This window comes from Cydia splendana, chromosome 24, assembly GCF_910591565.1.
Source record: "Cydia splendana chromosome 24, ilCydSple1.2, whole genome shotgun sequence".
Lineage (NCBI taxonomy): Eukaryota > Metazoa > Arthropoda > Insecta > Lepidoptera > Tortricidae > Cydia > Cydia splendana.
Window position 1 is genome coordinate 10,360,389 of NC_085983.1, and position 18,984 is coordinate 10,379,372.

At 40.5% G+C, this 18,984-nt stretch overlaps 2 protein-coding genes across 3 annotated transcripts in view; both read right to left on the minus strand.

The window, feature by feature from the left end:
- LOC134802308 (uncharacterized) overlaps nt 1–4,244 on the minus strand; it is a 79,196-nt gene extending 74,952 nt beyond the window's left edge. For both annotated transcript variants that reach the window (XM_063774894.1, XM_063774893.1), the window contains exon 1: nt 3,757–4,244. In XM_063774894.1, the coding sequence (XP_063630964.1) occupies nt 3,757–3,934 (178 nt within the window). In that variant the 5' untranslated portion in view covers nt 3,935–4,244. The remainder of the gene's footprint in view (nt 1–3,756) is intronic.
- A 1,625-nt stretch (nt 4,245–5,869) lies between these two features.
- Nucleotides 5,870–17,850, minus strand: LOC134802221 (uncharacterized). The gene is made up of 5 exons (XM_063774812.1): nt 17,483–17,850; nt 13,964–14,100; nt 12,831–13,004; nt 10,389–10,965; nt 5,870–9,175 (listed from the first exon to the last, which is right to left on the minus strand). Exons 1-5 carry the CDS (start codon nt 17,538–17,540, stop codon nt 9,135–9,137), a joined length of 987 nt encoding a protein of 328 aa, XP_063630882.1. The 5' UTR covers nt 17,541–17,850; the 3' UTR covers nt 5,870–9,134.
- Between the last annotated feature and the right edge of the window lie 1,134 nt (nt 17,851–18,984).

Below are 18,984 nucleotides of genomic sequence, written 5' to 3' on the forward strand. Positions count from 1 at the left end.
CACAACATCTAACAACTATGGATTTATATCCGAAATAAAATGATTTTTTTTATAACGAAATTTAAATTTTCATGTTTCGCGGTAGACCCCCAAATTGTGATGGATAGTGGTAGTGGCGCACCCTATGCAGAGTTTTGCGTAATATTCCCTATTGTGTTATCCGACCAGACAGAGACGGCGCATAAGGCTGCCGTTCCACTGAAGCCGAGTGGAGACGAGATGTGGAACAACCAATGGTATTCGTTGATACCCGCACCTAGCCAGTGGGGAGACACTCCTGACTTCGGGCAAACTCGGCTCCGTTCGGCTCAGCATTGCTCGGAGCAATTATTAGGGTTGACACAACTTGACGTCCCTTTGCGTGCACGACCACAGATAAGATAATTACTTGAATTTTGACAACCCTAAATAGTCGAAAAGGATAGTGCCATAAGTTAGAAAGGGATATCATGATTCGACCCTGAATCGCTGTCAAACTTCGGTTAAGTAGGAAGTATCCTTTCTGTACGGTAGTACTATTACTTATTCTGTGACCTAGCCTCTCATCTCGTAATATGTATATGTTTTATCCCTTTATTAAGACAAACAATGGGGTTAACCGGTCGAAGTATTTTACATATGGCGCCAGCATAGGTTTTACCTGACATTCCTACGAGTAGTGTCAAATTCCTGTTTATTATTTGGAATTATAAACCAAATCTCATAAAACAACACTACCTATAGAGACACTGACACCTATGCTGGCGCCATCTATACACACTTTTGACAGTTGCCAACCCCATTAATAGCTTATTGAGGCTTAGTAGCGCTTTTATGGAAGTATATCTTTTCATTATAAAGAAAATATATATGTTACCTATAATTAAAATAGTGCGTAAAACAAGTACAGTCGCCATCAGATATATCGGAGCGGCCAAGGTGCTCACAAATATCGGAACACGCCTCTATTGTCAGGGCGTTAGAGCGCGTGTTCAGATATTGTGAACACCTTAGCCGCTCCTATATATCTGATGGCGACTGTACACTAGCCGGCCTCCAAGGTTACAATCGCTATCGCTTCGACAACGAAAAGCATTATGTCTCTCTATCACTCTTCCATATTAGCGTGACAGTGACAGTTGCGTTTCGATCGCTACGGAGCGTAAGCGATTGGCATCTTGGCTACGCGGCCAGTATTGCTCAAAGGTTAACTGGAATAGATCCCTGAAAGGGATAAGTCCGCCTTTGTACAAATGATGTGTGTATTTTCCTGTTTTATGTTTCTTTTTGTACAATAAAGTGTTTTACTACTACTAATACTACAGTTTTTTTAATGAGTATTGAAGAAATTATTACATATTATACTTATTATATTATATGTACTACTGTTTTGCAAAGTAAATACATATAGGAAGAGCAAGTAAACATTAGCATAAGACCACTGATAACGCGTCCAGACAGCTGACATTATCATATGTTTACATTTCACGTCTCGCTGTGACATGGTTCCATCATCTTTGTGTGCATGCTTTTTTTTACCCAACAGCGGGAAGGGTTATGTTCTTCTTCTTCTTCCTCGTTCCCTCAATGCTGAGGATCGCGACCACATGCAACATGTCCCCACTGATTGCGGTCATAAGCCAAGTGAACTGCACGGTGCAGGCTGCCGCCACTCGTCTTCTTCATGGCGTCAGACCATCTCTTACGAGCCCCACCCTGAGCGCGTTTACCATTCATTCGCCCCAAGATGATACACTTCTCCATATCATGCATTGATGATCTCATAATGTGTCCGAAAAATCTAAGGGTTCGTTCATGGCATGCTTCGGAGAGCCGTGTGGTAATACTGAGTTCTTCCAAAATGGAGATGTTAGTTCTTCTAGCTGTCCAAGGTATACGCAGCAGTCTTCGCCAACACCACATTTCAAAAGCGTCAATCTTAGCCACATCACAGCTTTTCAGGCTCCAAGTTTCGGCACCGTACATAAATATCGAGAAGACAAGAGCTCGAACCAATCGCACCTTACTCGTACGTCGAATACCTCTGTTCCTCCAGATCCTGTCAAGGTTAGCCATAGCACTCTTAGCCATACCAGCTCTACGGCGTATTTCGTCAGTGCTGCCACCGTCGCAGGTTATTAACGACCCAAGATACACAAACTCGTTGACTTTTTCGTACTATAGGGTTATGTTATGTACATATTTAGCAGTCTTATGTATATATTAATTTATGACTGAAACCGGATTTTTGCTGAAACCGAAGGTTCGGTTTTACCACTAGTTGCTACGCCATGATTCTAATGTCAAAACCTGACCGACACAAAACTGTGGTCAGTAAGCAATCCATTTGGTCTGCCAGTCAGTAAAATTTAGCATACTTAGTTTATATCCAACAAAATGTATAAAATTATGAAAGAGTAATAACACTTTTGTTTTGAATATTACATACATAATATGTAGAATAGAATAGAATAGATTTATTCGTAAGCACAAACAATCGGAACAGTACATAGTATAAAAGAAAACACAAAATAAGATTAAAGTGCCACAAAATGGCCCCATCTCATGTGATTTTTAAAACAAAACTAAATGGTACCACATCGTCAGTTGACAATAAGGTTGATTTCAAATTGAAGCAACAGTGTAAACTCTATATAGCGACATTCAAGGGACCCGACACTTTGATTGTGAAATATTGCCTGTGCCCTTTTGGTTGAAAACAGCACATATTTTCAGGCTTTTGTTAATCACATTATTGCAGTTTTATGGCAATAATGACTTATTGGCAATGAGTTATGTTATTTTTGCCGAGAACATAAATTTAACAAAACTAATTAGAGTACACCTTAGAAATGGTGCTAGTAAACAAATGTTATACCTACTATTAAGTGATGTAAGCTGATTTCTTTGCAAATATAAATAATAAAATAACAAAACCTACAATATTAGGAATGTTATGAAAATTAAGATATTGATACTTAAGTTATACTTATTACAAAAATATATACACCGTGTTTTTATTGAATTCCGTTAACTTCGGGGTATAGTTAAGTACGTTTATAAGAACTAAATGCCATAGTTAATTTAAAAAAAAAAATTTTTTTTTTGTTTTTTTTTTGTTTAAAAAGTAATTAAATGTAGCATATAGCGTTGTTGTAACACGGGCATTACATTTAACTCAACCAAACAATTGAAATCTGTGACATATCAATGTCATTTCGTACATCAATCGACCGAGATTGTACTTAAGTTTAGTAGCAAATGTATGAACTCATTCTAAACACTAATCAATATGTAAGCCGGCCCTAAGGCAAGTGTACACACTTGTAGAGGCCTCATAGGAAAAAAATAAATTATGGATTATCTCCGAAATGGACTTAATTAGAACATCGGTGTCTTTGAGAAAGTTACTTGATTTAAGCTCAGGAATGCACCCTTGAAATTAACGGAAATCAAAAAAAAACACGGTGTATTAAGGATAAAATCATTCTTATTGGGGTAATCAATCTAGTGTTATAGGTAACTTATAACCCTATAGATAGGTAAACATATAAGTCTGATATAACTTATATAAGTTAAGATAAACGTATAACTCATATATGTTTATCTTTTCTATGACAAGAGGTTATTATGTTTTGTACATATTTCGAAAAGGAGGGGTATAAAGTAAGTTATTTACGTAAACTTACAATTCCAAAATCAAAGGCAATCCCCACCAAAACAAGGAAATATAACATACAATAAAAGTTTGATGCTGTGCCAAAATCGAAGACTTACCATTGTGCCAAGGGTTCGCAGGCTCGAAATACTGAGTGACAAGGTGTTCCTCATCAGGAAAGCAGACTTTTCGAGAGGATTTCTTCTTTTTGCTAGCTTCCTCCGTCGAGCCGTCCCCGCCACTCTGATTTGCACTAACACTCGGACATGCCGTTTCCTTATCAGCATCGGTAGACATATCTACGTTTTCTGTCACATAGCAATACACCGTGATGCATTAGCGAAAACCCACACAGAAAAATAATATTTCACAAATATAAATAACACGTTTTTTCACACACACGTCACTGAATATTGATCCGTTTGTATTATTAACATTGTTTTGTCGTTAACACACCGGTCGAAGCGCTTATTTCACGAGTTTCGTTGCTATTTTACTATTTTTATTATTCGTTTCAAATCATAACATTCTGCACCTTTCATACATCGTTTACCGCCATATTGGATTGAAGGAGACAAAAGGAAGGTTTCGGATTTTGCACGCTAGGGGGTGCTTTTTCACGAATAGGGATACCATATGAAGATATAATTAAAAAAATTAATCATAATTTTGATTTTGACAAAACAATAAGAATGTATTTTTAATAGCAAACTTAACATTTAAATAATCAAGACACGCATGTAGAATACTAAAACAACTTTCCGAAATATCCTACGATTATCTAGCCGTACCTAACCTAGCTGGACATTAAGTTTCTTGGAGTTCAGCTACTCAACCATAGATGGCGCTTATAACAGTATGTCGCACATAGACTTATAATATATAGAGACGGTGTCTCAGCGAGCTGTCACTGTTGCCACTTTTGTTTATAATAATAATAATAATAATATGTTTATTGCTTTCATATTGGTGTTTACACAGATGTTCTTAACTAATAATGTTTCACAATATGAGACCCTGTAAGGGTATGGCAATTTTATCTAACACTAACACATAAAACAATTATAACATACAAATTACAGAATACACAAACAAATAGTAGTCACAATATTTTTTTTTTATAGTATAATATATGCCTATTTATGGTATTTATTATCATCCAAATATTTGTACGATTAACAATGAGGCCCACCTTGCTGTAGCCATGTCGATAAAGTCATATCGATAAACTATCGACATTTCTTGGAATTTTAATTTTACTTCAAAGGTTTAACGGTACCTAAAATGAACAAAAACGCTTTTATTCTTTATTGTGGTTATCAGATCACAATTTTATAGTCACGCCCCAGCAGGGAACCAAGGGAAAGTTCAGATATTTAATTAAAATACATAAATATCTCCTAAAATAGGTGTTCCGCAATAATTAATTTATATTATTATATTATAATATATTCATTATCCATTAGCATTTCAATTATGTTTATGTTTAACGAAGATATTGAAGCTTCAATTAATCGCTATTTCGTTCCGCTGTGTAGCGTTTATCGATATATAACATGATTAAAATCGACTTTTCACATCCCTAAAAGAGCACACGTATACGCTTTTACGCACACATACACAGCCTGGGCGCATCACAAAAGGCAACACTTGATTTGAAGTCCATCTTGTCAACAGTATGGTTGTCCTTTTTTGACAAACGGCATTTTTAAAAGAGCGAGGAGAGAGAAATGATACTAGTTGCTGCGCCGTGAAAGAGAACAGAAAACGTTGGGCCCTTGATGTCGCAGCTGCTTTTTGCGTCATGCGTACGTAGAATAATTAATAGTACTACCGTACAGAAAGGAAACTTCCTACAAAAACGAAGTTTGACAACGGTTCAGGGTCGAATCATGCTGTCCCTTTCTAATATATGGCACTATCCCTTTCGGCTATTTAGGGTTGTCAAAAATCAAGTGATTATCTTATCTGTGGTCGTGCACGCAAAAGGAAGTCAAGTGGTGCCAACCCTAATAATTGCTCGGAGCAATGCTGAGCCGAGCGGAGCCGAGTTTGACCGAAGTCAGGAGTTTCGCACCCCTGCCCGGGAAAGGACATAGAATAGTTTTTATAATCATCATCATTCCGCGCAGACGAATAGGGGGTTTTACTGCGATGTTCTGCCGCCAGAGTGCAGCACTAAGCTAGCTAGCTGGCAGAAGTCAGTAGTAAATAAAACACTTTCGTGGGTAACTAAAATTATTTATTACAAAACTCAACATCACCTCAATAGTCATTTTTATCATTTTACACACATTCTGTGTCCAAATCAAAAGGATCCCTATTTTAAAATGCCTCAAAATAATTATTTTATGAAATTATGACGTTTAAAATAACACTTGTACAATCTGTGCTGTCAAAATTGGTGCATAGTTAGCTTGGTCTGACTCTAAATACTTAAAATTGCTTAAAGTATTAATTCTACGGTATTGAGGGCCTACCGCGAACTACTTTCGACGTGTTGCCTCTCTGTCGCACTTGTAAATTCGTACGTAAGTGTGACAGGGAGACAAAACGTCGAATATATGTCCCTCGTATGTAAAGCCTGACCAGGAATATATGAACACGCGCCATGTTGCGGAATGCGGAAACTAATTTTTTCATACTATATTGAACTGTCACCCTATACCACAGAATAAGTAATACTACTACCGTACAGAAAGGACACTTCCTACAAAACCGAAGTTTGACAGCGATTCAGGGTTGAATCATGATGTCCCTTTCTAACTTATGGCACTATCCGTTTCGGCTATTTAGGGTTGTCAAAATTCAAGTAATTATCTGTGGTCGTGCCCGCAATAGGACGTCAAGTTGTGCCAACCCTAATAATTGTTCGGAGCAATGCTGAGCCGAGCGGAGCCGAGTTTGCCCGAAGTCAGGAGTGTCTCCCCACTGCCTATACATGAGAATAACAGCGTCCTCTTGACAATGATCATATATTACTGGTCAGGTTTTATTCGAAAAATTAAGTGACAAAATAAAATAGCACTTTAGAACCATGGGGACATGGGGATCCTTTTGATTAGCTATCCAACTTATTTCATTAAACTACTTTGTATAACGTAGGTATATTTGTATATTTTGTTGTTTGTATATTTTTACATTTCCTATGGAAATTATACTATAAATAATTTACAATTCATTTGTGATTTCGAGTTAATTTCGGTTCCTTACTTTAGCTATCATCTGGCCAATGACTTCTTGTGTGTCTGATCATTCTGAATAGTTTTGCTCAGATATTTATAAGCGCCTGAGTCACCAAAACTTTTTGGATCATGGTTTAGGGACCTAAACTGCAAAACGTAATTCAAGACCGAAAAAAGTAAGACAATGTTGCCACTGCAATAATTTGTTTGTAAAATAGTAAATTCCTTTTGATAAATAATCACGCTAAGATAATTTATTTATTAGTAATTTTACTTCTACGATTGAAAAAAAGTACTTTTATTTACTTATTTTTACTTAAACTCAAGACGCGCTAGTAAAAAGTGGCAACATTGCTTACTTTTTTTGGCCTTGAATTACGTTTTGCAGTATAGTATTTTTTTTCAGTTTATTTGAAAAATACAGTTGCAATTTCATTTTATGAAAATTGGCATAAAATAACTATCATTTTCTTGTATTGGACTTTTATAAACATTTTAACAAACAACCAAATAATACTAAGATCTTTAAAATCATTAATTGTTAATTTTCGGTATATATACAGACTTCAAAATGAAGATGCTACGGTGGATGTGCGGAGTTTCACGCAAGGATCGCGTCCGAAACGCCCACATTCGGGGTAGTCTTGGCGTCCGTGACATTGCAGACAAACTGCAAGAGTGTCGCCTTCGTTGGTATGGCCACGTCTCGCGCAGACCGGCAAGTTACGTGGGTAACAAATGCCTGGCCATGCCGCCTCCTCCCGGTACGGGAAGAAGAGGCCGGCCCAAGAAGCGATGGCTTGATGTCGTCAAGGAGGACATGCGTGCCAACGGACTCACTACCAGGGATGCCGAAGATCGGGCAAAGTGGTCACGAAGGAGTCGGAAGGCGGACCCCGGGTCCTCGCGCCCCGCGCCCCGGCACAGCCGGGATTGACGCCAGGATGATGATGATGATATACAGACTTCAAATTGTAGAAATAACTTAATTATAATTTATAATTATACAAGAATACATGGACGACATAGAATAGCTTACAAGAATGGAGATACAGCGGCGATTTTAAAGAATAATAAATAAAATCGATACAAAGATTTGATAATATCAAAAGTCGTGGTAAAGATGTAGTGCATAGCATAATTATATTCCATATTTTTTTCACGGAAACGTACGAACGTGTCTTGCTATTTCAGTCAGTCTCGGTACAAAAAGTACTGAGGTTGACTGAAGTAGCATGACAAATACGAACGTTTCCGAGAAAATACGATGGAAAACAATAGGCCTGATGACAAATTTTGAAAACCCTTTTAATATCGTCGGTACACTTGTATTAGTTCCGAAAAACACTATATTTCAGTTATACTCATAAGATTTCACATAGATAATTGCATTTTATTATAGCTAGTTTAAACTTCGCGCGAAAACGCCTCGCATGCCATTTGTGACGTCATCATTTAGTTGGTGGTAGGGTGGTAGATATTGTTTACATACTTACAGTTACGAATTTCCCTTGAATCCGAATGATATTGTTAATTCAGCACCATATATTACGATTAGGGATGATAAATACATTACAAAAATTTATCACAATAACTCATTTTACACAAAAACTCTCACACGGTTGCAGTTTAAGATGAATTATTTAGATACATGTAAATTTTGAGTGAAAATCACCGAACGCCGGTTTTACTTTTTAATTTTTTCTAGTTACGACTGCCAACATGGCAATGATAGTTCCATTCAGCCAAATAATTAAAAAAGTTTGTTGTTGAAATGTCGTATTATTTAGCATTTTATTTAAATAATAACAAATAGTTATCTACTTTATATCGTGTAATAATATTTTTTGGACGTAATAAATGTTTAGTGGCGAAATAACATTTTTTTTGCACCTTTCGAACTCTTTGGTGCCCGCGTATAGGTTTCGGTCAATGAGGTTGTCTATGTTGCTCTAAGAAATATGTTATGGATAGATGACGTCACTGTTTGGAACGTTTCTGATTGGCGTTTCAGTAAAAATGGCCGATTGGAGAATTTTGCACTTTTATTTTATTGAATATATTAATAATCCTTCAGTTTATACTGAGATTGGGCCATTTTTTAGAATCATATTAACATATATGTTTCGTTGAAACCATTATTTCCATGATTCTTTGTTACTTGCAACAGGCCTATTATGCACTACATCTCTAAGGCTTCTACTTGTAATATTTGTGAACGTAAGCCTGACTATTCCTATGCTTACTTTTCGTATAAACTGTTATGATTTTTTGGTTACAGTTAAATTCTTAATTAATTGTGTTTGTCAATATCACTGATTTTCTTTCTTTATTTTCAAATCCAGGACCACATCTGAAATGAGAAATAATACGTTTTAATATTTATCTACAATATCTACATGAATAACCAATACCTGTCTAAAATGTATTTTTTTAAATACCTATTAATATTTAAAGTTTTTAACCCTGTGAACGCCACGCCTGTCGCGCGCGGCGCCTCATCCTGAACCTTGTGAGAATGCACGAAGGTTGATTATTGGGCTGTAGCTGCGCGCGTCAGTTGACGTCTTTAAAGACCAAAGGGTTAATAGTTCTGTCTCATTATTTTATTTAATTTGTAATTTTAATGTGTATATTGACTGTCTAAAATAAAAGTTTATTTTTTTATCTCCTTCGATTTCACGGGTCTATAAATCCCGGTCTTTTGATAGGCTTGCGTAGGGATATAGATCAAACACGTAGAGGCCCTTTGGAGAGCTGTAATATCACGTAGAACGCCTGCTGGAACCCGTTCACAGGCGCAACAATAGACACCCATGAACCGGTTAATGCAGGCCTTGGGATTGTAGAAAAAGTAGACAGTATTAAATTTTTATTATTATTTACTTAAGTGGCCCACTTATTAACAGTCCGCCGGACGGTATCGGCCTGTCAGTTGTTCGAAACTGTAAAGGGGCCCACTGATTAACAGTCCGCCGGACGGTATCGGCCTGTCAGTTGTTCGAAACTGTAAAGGGGCCCACTGATTAACAGTCCGCCGGACGGTATCGGCCTGTCAGTTAGAACAAAAATTTTAAGGGTCCCACTGATTAACAGTCCGCCGGACGGTATCGGCCTGTCAGTTGTTCGGAACTGTCAAAATTTTGTTCTAACTGACAGGCCGATACCGTCCGGCGGACTGTTAATCAGTGGGCCCCTTTACAGTTTCGAACAACTGACAGGCCGAAGTTACGAAGCGTTGGTGGCCTAGCGGTAAGAGCGTGTGACTTTCAACCTGGAGGTCGCGGGTTCAAGCCCCGACTCGTACCAATGAGTTTTTCGAAACTTATGTACGAAATATCATTTGATATTTACTAGTCGCTTTTCGGTGAAGGAAAACACAGTGAGGAAACCGGACTAATCCCAATAAGACCTAGTTTCCCCTTTGGGTTGGCAGGTCAGATGGCAGTCGCTTTCGTAAAAAATAGTGCTTACGTCAAATCATGGGATTAGTTGTCAAGCGGACCCCAGGCTCCCATGAGCCGTGGCATAATGCCGGGATAACGCGAGGAAGAAGAATTATTTACCGTTATATTCATCGACGTACGCGATCCGCCGCGGCGCCGACTGCTTCCTCCCGTGACTCCTCTTGGCCTTCACGCACAGATCCAGCACTCCCCCGTTTTCCTCTTTCAGTACCTTATCATACTCCTGCTTTATCCCACTGTCATTTATAAAGGTATTTCTAATTTCATCCTTTATAAAGTCTTTTCTGTCAAAAATTTCTTCCTTTATGAAGGCACCGTTTCTTTCATCGAAAATGTTGTCTTTTATGAAGGCACCGTTTCTTTCATCGAAAATTTTGTCCTTTAGAAAGCCACTATTCGTTTCATTGAAAATTTTGTCCTTCATAAAGGCATCCTGGTAACATTTCTTGTCATCTAGGAAGACAGTTTTGGCTGAAACCTTTTTCTTATCAAATATATGGTTGACGCTCTTTTGAACTAGTTTTTCGATTCGACATTCAAACGTGCTTTCTCTTTCTAGGTCTCGATAGCTCTCACTGAGGTCTGGGGAGCTGGGGGTCTTGATGTCTTTGGGGGTTGGAGATTCTAGATCATCTAGTGCTGGGAGTTGGGAAGGGTCCGAGCGTTCTTGTAGGACCTGTAAAGAAATATTATGTTGTAAAATTTCGCGTCAGACGCTACAGGGTGCTGTGGATATACACGAGCCCCGATGCAGCGGAGTTAGTCCAGTTCAGGGCTCGGAAACCGTTTTATTTTTCAAACCGGTTTCGTTCATTCACCCGGGAACGAAAAGGATTTCGTTGATTTATGCCAAATTCTTCCGCCTTCTGTTTTCGTGGAACGAAATTAATAAGTTAAGTTGAAAATATCGAAGCAAGATAGAACGAATACCTAAGTAAAATTGCTATCTCTTTCACGTATGACAACGAGTTTAACCGAGAGTCTCCGAAAACCAAGAGTAACCGGTATTATATCGTTCCATACGAACCATAAAATTCCGTTCCCTCTTTTTACCGGTTAGTTGAGAGAACGCAATTTTTCAGTTCGTGTTCCATCAATTAACCGGTTTTTTAATGAACGAAATAATATAACGGTTATGGAACGATATTAACAGGTATTTCAATACCGGTTCCGAGCCCTGGTCCAGTTATATACACAAATAAATAGCCAACATAAATAAAAAAAAACAAATACCAGCGATATATGCAGCCTCAACGCCCTACAAAGGTCGCGCTGCAGGTCGCGGCGGCGCAGCAGCGCGCGGCGCTCGGCCAGCGCGGCGTCGCGGCGACAACATACATACCAGCGATATATGCAGCCGCAACGCCCGGCAGCGGTCGCGCTGCAGGTCGCGGCGGCGCAGCAGCGCGCGGCGCTCGGCCAGCGCGGCGTCGCGGCGACAACATACATACCAGCGATATATGCAGCCGCAACGCCCGGCAGCGGTCGCGCTGCAGGTCGCGGCGGCGCAGCAGCGCGCGGCGCTCGGCCAGCGCGGCGTCGCGGCGACAACATACATACCAGCGATATATGCAGCCGCAACGCCCGGCAGCGGTCGCGCTGCAGGTCGCGGCGGCGCAGCAGCGCGCGGCGCTCGGCCAGCGCGGCGTCGCGGCGACAACATACATACCAGCGATATATGCAGCCGCAACGCCCGGCAGCGGTCGCGCTGCAGGTCGCGGCGGCGCAGCAGCGCGCGGCGCTCGGCCAGCGCGGCGTCGCGGCGACAACATACATACCAGCGATATATGCAGCCGCAACGCCCGGCAGCGGTCGCGCTGCAGGTCGCGGCGGCGCAGCAGCGCGCGGCGCTCGGCCAGCGCGGCGTCGCGGCGACAACATACATACCAGCGATATATGCAGCCGCAACGCCCGGCAGCGGTCGCGCTGCAGGTCGCGGCGGCGCAGCAGCGCGCGGCGCTCGGCCAGCGCGGCGTCGCGGCGACAACATACATACCAGCGATATATGCAGCCGCAACGCCCTACAGCGGTCGCGCTGCAGGTCGCGGCGGCGCAGCAGCGCGCGGCGCTCGGCCAGCGCGGCGTCGCGGCGACAACATACATACCAGCGATATATGCAGCCGCAACGCCCGGCAGCGGTCGCGCTGCAGGTCGCGGCGGCGCAGCAGCGCGCGGCGCTCGGCCAGCGCGGCGTCGCGGCGACAACATACATACCAGCGATATATGCAGCCGCAACGCCCGGCAGCGGTCGCGCTGCAGGTCGCGGCGGCGCAGCAGCGCGCGGCGCTCGGCCAGCGCGGCGTCGCGGCGACAACATACATACCAGCGATATATGCAGCCGCAACGCCCTACAGCGGTCGCGCTGCAGGTCGCGGCGGCGCAGCAGCGCGCGGCGCTCGGCCAGCGCGGCGTCGCGGCGACAACATACATACCAGCGATATATGCAGCCGCAACGCCCGGCAGCGGTCGCGCTGCAGGTCGCGGCGGCGCAGCAGCGCGCGGCGCTCGGCCAGCGCGGCGTCGCGGCGACAACATACATACCAGCGATATATGCAGCCGCAACGCCCTACAGCGGTCGCGCTGCAGGTCGCGGCGGCGCAGCAGCGCGCGGCGCTCGGCCAGCGCGGCGTCGCGGCGCGCGCGCACGCAGCGCAGCTCGCGCGTCAGCCGCCGCAGGTGCTCCAGACTGCGCCGCCGGCTGTTCTGTGATGCCAACTGGAAACATGGTTAAAGATAATAAAGATTTCAGGGCTAAGAACCCGACTGTCGGCAGGCGTGGCTCACTCCGCGATTTCGTCGCTTTGCTACAGGTAGCTAAAAGTACATCCGTTCGGCCCCAATTTTGGGGTTTGCCATAAGCCGCGCGTGGCGCTGTCGCCACCTAGCGGGCATATCTGTGCTGATCGTAACAGACTCGTTTTGTTAGAGAGTGAGTCTTCTGTACCTAGTACTATTATTATTTTATTCTGTGCTGTCGGGTACACTGTTCGTTGCGACTACGCGCTATATACGGCGAAATCCTGGCTACGCGCTACGAGCATAACCCGTAGCACTTACTGGCAATGAATGTGTTAATAATGATAAAACATGGAGCGTAATATTCTCGGCGTGAAGTTGACCGATCGCATCAAAAACACTGTACTACGCTCTAAAACTCAAATAGCCGACGTGGCTGAAACAGCCGCCGAGCTGAAGTGGGACTGGGCGGGACACGTTTGCCGTATCGATGACTTGTGGGCTAAAACGACAACCGATTGGGTCCCACATCAAACCCGAGGTCGCGGCAAACTCGACGGCGTTGGCGAGATGACCTTGACGCCTTCGATAGGAACTAGGCTAGGACTAGGATAGGTGGGAGACGAGTCAAAACCGGGATACGTGGAAAGGGAGGAGGGAGGTCTTTGCCCAGGAGTGGGACACTCTAGGCTCATATAATTAATAAATAAATACCGAGGATTCCGTACTTTTTAGTTATTTGTTGTTATAGCGGCAACAGAAATACATCATCTGTGAAAATTTCAACTGTCTAGCGGTCACGGTTCATGAGATACAGCCTGGTAACAGACAGACAGGCAGACGGACAGCGGAGTCTTAATAATATGGTGCAGTTTTTACCCTTTCGTACGGAACCCTAAAAAAAACTTTACTCAATGAAACATCAGATATGTCCTCACCCGATTCTTGATCCGCCTCCGGAGCCCCTTCAGAAAAGACAAGTCCTCTTCGTTGAGCCGGAGCGACTGCACTTTCTCAGAGTACTTCACCGTCGGGAGCCCGGCCACCTCCTCTACTGTCATGTTGATGCCTCGGGCTGGAACAGAAGGGATTTGTGAGGACAACCAGTCTAGCCTAGTGGGTAGTGACCCTGCCTGTGAAGCCGATGGTCCTAGGTTCGAAACTAGAGATGCCCCGAATAGTGAATTTGGCGGAATACTGAATACCGAATATTCGGCCCCTCTCTCGGCCGAATACCGAATATTCGGCGACCGGATATTCGGCATGACATGCATACATTTTGTGTCACAATTACGAAAACTGTTCGCCAACAAAGCACAACGTTTGCTTAGATATATTTTTATGTTGATCAGAATTAATGAATGTAGTTAGAGTAAATCAAATCAGACCCATGATAAAACAGATAAAAATAAAATATTTTAGAATCAACAAATGCTCAAAAACGTGCCTTCGTATTCAAGCACTCTCTTCGTATTTAAATATACCTAGTTTTTGGTTATTTTTTTGTGATTTTTTCTTTTTAGGTAGATGCAACAGATATTCGGTATTCGGGCGAATAGTAGGCAACATTCGGCCGATTACCGAATATTCGGCAAAGTGGCCGAATAGGCCGAATAACGAATACTAGCCGAATATTCGTGGCATCTCTATTCGAAACACGGTAAGGGTATTTATTTATGTGATGACCACAAATATTTGTTCCTGAGTCATGGGTGTTTTCTATTCTCTAAAACATGTCCTATAATATTTATTATTTATTTATTATTATTTATTCTAAGTATATGTATATTGTCACCTAGCAGTCTAGCACCCATAGTACAAGCTTTGCTTAGTTTGGGGCAAGGTTGATCTGTGTAAAATGTCCCTTAATAAAAAATTCATCGGCCAAGAGCATGTCGGCCCATGCTCAGTGTAGGGTTTCGTAGTTACCATTCTGTCAAAATAGGCCAAACGGGGGCTATTAGTAAGTATCATAAGGGAGTACCTTTGCAGCGCTTTGTACATTACGTCTTTTTACTAAGAAATGAAGATTTTTTGCAATAACTCACAAACGACTAGACCGATCATGTTTGCTATAGTTTATATTGAATAATTTATTAAGCTCTTGTTTCACAATTTTTTTTTCATAATTTTTGGACCCGTGGTTCAAAAGTTAGAGGGGGGGGGGGCACATATTTTTTTTCTTTCGGAGCGCATATTTCCGAAAATATTAACTATATCAAAAAATGGTTTTAGGAGACCCTCATTCACTTTGAAAGACCTATCCAACGACACCCCATACTATAGGCACAAAGTAAAAAAAAATCGAAAAAATATTTTTTGTATGGGAGGTACCCTAAAAAAAATTTTTTTTGTACTTTTTGTTTTACTGTTTTGTCACAATGCATGATTTATGTATCCTTGCCACATTGCAGCTTTCTTGCACTAACGATCACGGAGCAAAGCCTCGGACAGACAGACAGACAGACCTGGCCCCTGTTTCACCAACGTGACAGGTGCGACGAATTGTAAAATCACTGTTGCTGACGTCACAGGCATCCATGGGCTACGGTTACCGCTTACCATCGGGCGGGCCGTATTCCTGTTTGCCACCATCATTGTATTATTAAAAAAACTTTATGATATCGGAAAAAAACAGATATTTCTCTTGCTAAGTTTATGACAATTGTCACAAGAAACACTACAATTGTCACGAAATTCCGACATATAACTCATTACCTGTCAAGAATTACCTACAATTCTTCTAAATCTTTGACAATTGTCAGAAACTTCGCAGGAGAAATATCTGTTTTTATCCGATATAATAAAGTTTTTTTAAATAATACAATGATGGTGGCAAACAGGAGTACGGCCCGCCCGATGGTAAGTGGTAATCGTAGCCCATGGATGCCTGTGACGTCAGGAACAGTGATTTTACAATTCGTCGCACCTGTCACCGATGTGAAATTGGGGCCTGGCGAAACCATAAGGGTTTCTAGGTGACTACGAAACCCTAAAAAGAGAAGGCAACAGAGAGTACTCTTATTTAAACTTTCATTGTTACACATTATTATCTTCCTATTAATAAACCTAAAGTGGAAGTGGAGATGGGCTGGCCACATGTTGAGAGACAGGCAGGAAAAATGGAGTAAGATCGTAACGGATTGGTATCCGAGAGGTTGCACACGGAGCCAGAGGAGACCTCGAACAAGATGGGAGGATGAACTCAAACTCACAGCAGGCCCGAACTGGAGAAGAGTGGCCCACGACAGACCTCAATGGAAAGAGCTAGAGGAGGCCTTTGCCAAGCGGCACACTGAGCTTACAGATATACTCTAACTCAGAACAAAAGGCCTAAATAGAGAGATAGATAGATAGATTAATAAACCTATTACAATAACAAGTTCTAAATTTGATTAAAATGGGAATTGTATATTTATTGAAGTGAAAACTTCTTTAGCGGTGCTGGGCATTTTTTGAGGTGGGGAAAAAATTATAAATCCGAGACAGTGTAACGCGTAACGCGATCACGTGACCGTAACGTTTAGATGGCCACTCATTTAAATGGCATTTAAATCAATAAAGAAAAACTCAATGACATTACATGAAAAAGGTTCTAATCTTGTACGGGTTGAAATACGAGGATCTCACAGTTACATTACATTCTAACTTTATATCACTCAAATATAATTCAATAAAGCAACATCTTGATGAATTCGCTAATAAAAGTGAACTCTAGTACTGGTGAATAAAACTCAAAATATCATGACCAAATATATTTAGATGCGAGGTCTGCAAGGTAACTTTACAATTTCTATTGGAATACAACAAATTTGAATTTCGAATTTTAAACAAACTCACTTTCAGCTTTCACAAACCAGCAATTTTGGAACTAAAGTTTTTCAATAGAAAGGAGGATGGGTCAATTATACATAGTGATGCAGACATTTTGGACTAGTCATTGAGTTTTCACTTCTGTCGGCACTCCCAGAGTGCAACCCATTCTTTTAATTTTTTCTAATAAGAATTTTGTTGTAGCACCTATATAATTGTAAATATTAGTGTTTATCATACAGTGTTTGTTATGATTATAACATAACCATAACAATACAGGTACATTTTATATTGTTATAGTTACAGCTAATTCAACAGTCAAAGGTTGTTAAGATTTCATGTACCTAATAGTATTGTTATGCAAGAAACATACTTTAAACATAATTTTCGTATTTATCTGCGCCTAATACGATATAGTAGACTAGAAAATTTTTAATTTTTAAGAGGCATAAATCATATATATTTGTTTCATAGAAAGTTGCAGCCGTAAATATAATATAATTTTGTAAAAACGGGCGTATACAAACATAAAAAGTATCGCATAAAACGAAAAAGTGCGTCTCAGTTCACCTGTTGCAGGTTTCTAAGAAGATATAAAATCGTTCTCAAATTACTCGTTCAAATATCACGTAAACCATACGTACCATCCAGTATTTCCTGGTCCTGCTGATATGAAGAAGCGTGCTTCTCTAAATCATCCATTCTTCATATTTAAATTCTTATTTACTATGGAATATTTCTTAATATTATTCACAATATTTCTTATCACAAGTGAACGAAGATAGGTTATGTATGTCTTTGTAACATCATCTTACGTTCTCGGAAATTAGGATACGGTAATATCCAGACGAATCTGAAACATATTTCTTTGTAATAAGGGGTATAATTTGATTGTGACTCAATCGGAAGAATAGTAAATATAAGCAAATGTAAATTTGTTAAGAAATTGCAGCTGTCAAAGTTGATGTCATAACATTGCGTTTCGTTTTGCGCTTGGTGAATTCCAATATTGGATTAAAATAAGCGCACACAATTGACACAAGTAACTCTTTATCTTTATTTTATAAATAGTTAAATAATAACATCACAACTTACTTAAGCTCCAAGGGTTTCGTATCTTCATACATACTCGGATCACCAAGTTGTATTATTTTCTATGTGGCAACAGCTGTTGTAGCGGCCGTAGCGGCGCTACACAAAAGAGGTGTGAACGAAATAAAAAAGTTAAAAAGTCAGTTGTCGAGCAGTTGTTGACTGCTTGTCTTTGTTTTCACCGGCAGCATTTCGTTGTTTCTGCCATTCATTTGCAGATATTGTGAAAGGGTGAGTTATCTAATAAAATATTCCAAATAATACAGTTTAGTAATCGAAAGTATATCCTATACTGTACACTAATGCTATTTCTTTAATTGCACATCCACATGTGTTTTTATCGCTACATTTAACGTACATTTTTGAATCAATTCAACATCTTGTGACGATATTGACATTTAGTTTTAACCCTTCTGTACTCTCGAGTCTGCCAAGTTTAATTTAATTTAATGTTGTGTCCGGTTATTTAGGTTATCTCCATAATATATTATAAATTACTCCAAAGTGGACTTATTTCTTTCCCGCCTTTAATATGCTTATTTTTAGATATACTTACTCGAAATTTAGAACAATCTTTGAAATTACATTGATTATTGCCTGGCTTACTACTGAATTTGAGCAACAGGTTAATAAGGATAAAATATAAGGAAAATAAAATTAATGTTCCATACTCATATAAAAGCCGTGCTTGATCAACACAGTTTATATTATTTGATTGTTCTTTTACATATTATAAATAAGTAATAAAATGTATATGTCTATTAAACTTATTCTCTAGGCTTAGCCACAGATTTACTCTTACTTTATACTTAGAGTTAGACCAAGTTGGCTAATCGCTACTAACTTAGCTTGGTCTAAGTTTACTGACTTCAAGTAAATTATTTAACCGTGCTATATTTTATGTAACTTTGGTTTCATGGGAAAATTTTAAATAATTTTCATGCAAAACCCCTGATGGTACATCACTACACCTTATAAAACAAAGTTCCCCATTGCATCTGTCTGTTTGTGTAAAACTATTATACGGATTTTCATGCGGTTTTCACCCATCAAT

Bases quoted from the DNA above. Each gene is read 5' to 3' on its own strand.
- LOC134802221 (XM_063774812.1), bottom strand. From the start codon at position 17,540: ATGGATGATTTAGAGAAGCACGCTTCTTCATATCAGCAGGACCAGGAA. The intron at 14,101-17,482 runs GTACGTATGGTT...CTTCTGTTCCAG, and splicing joins GGACCAGGAAATACTGGATG to CCCGAGGCATCAACATGACA. The intron at 13,005-13,963 runs GTGAGGACATAT...CCATGTTTCCAG, and splicing joins GGAGGCGGATCAAGAATCGG to TTGGCATCACAGAACAGCCG.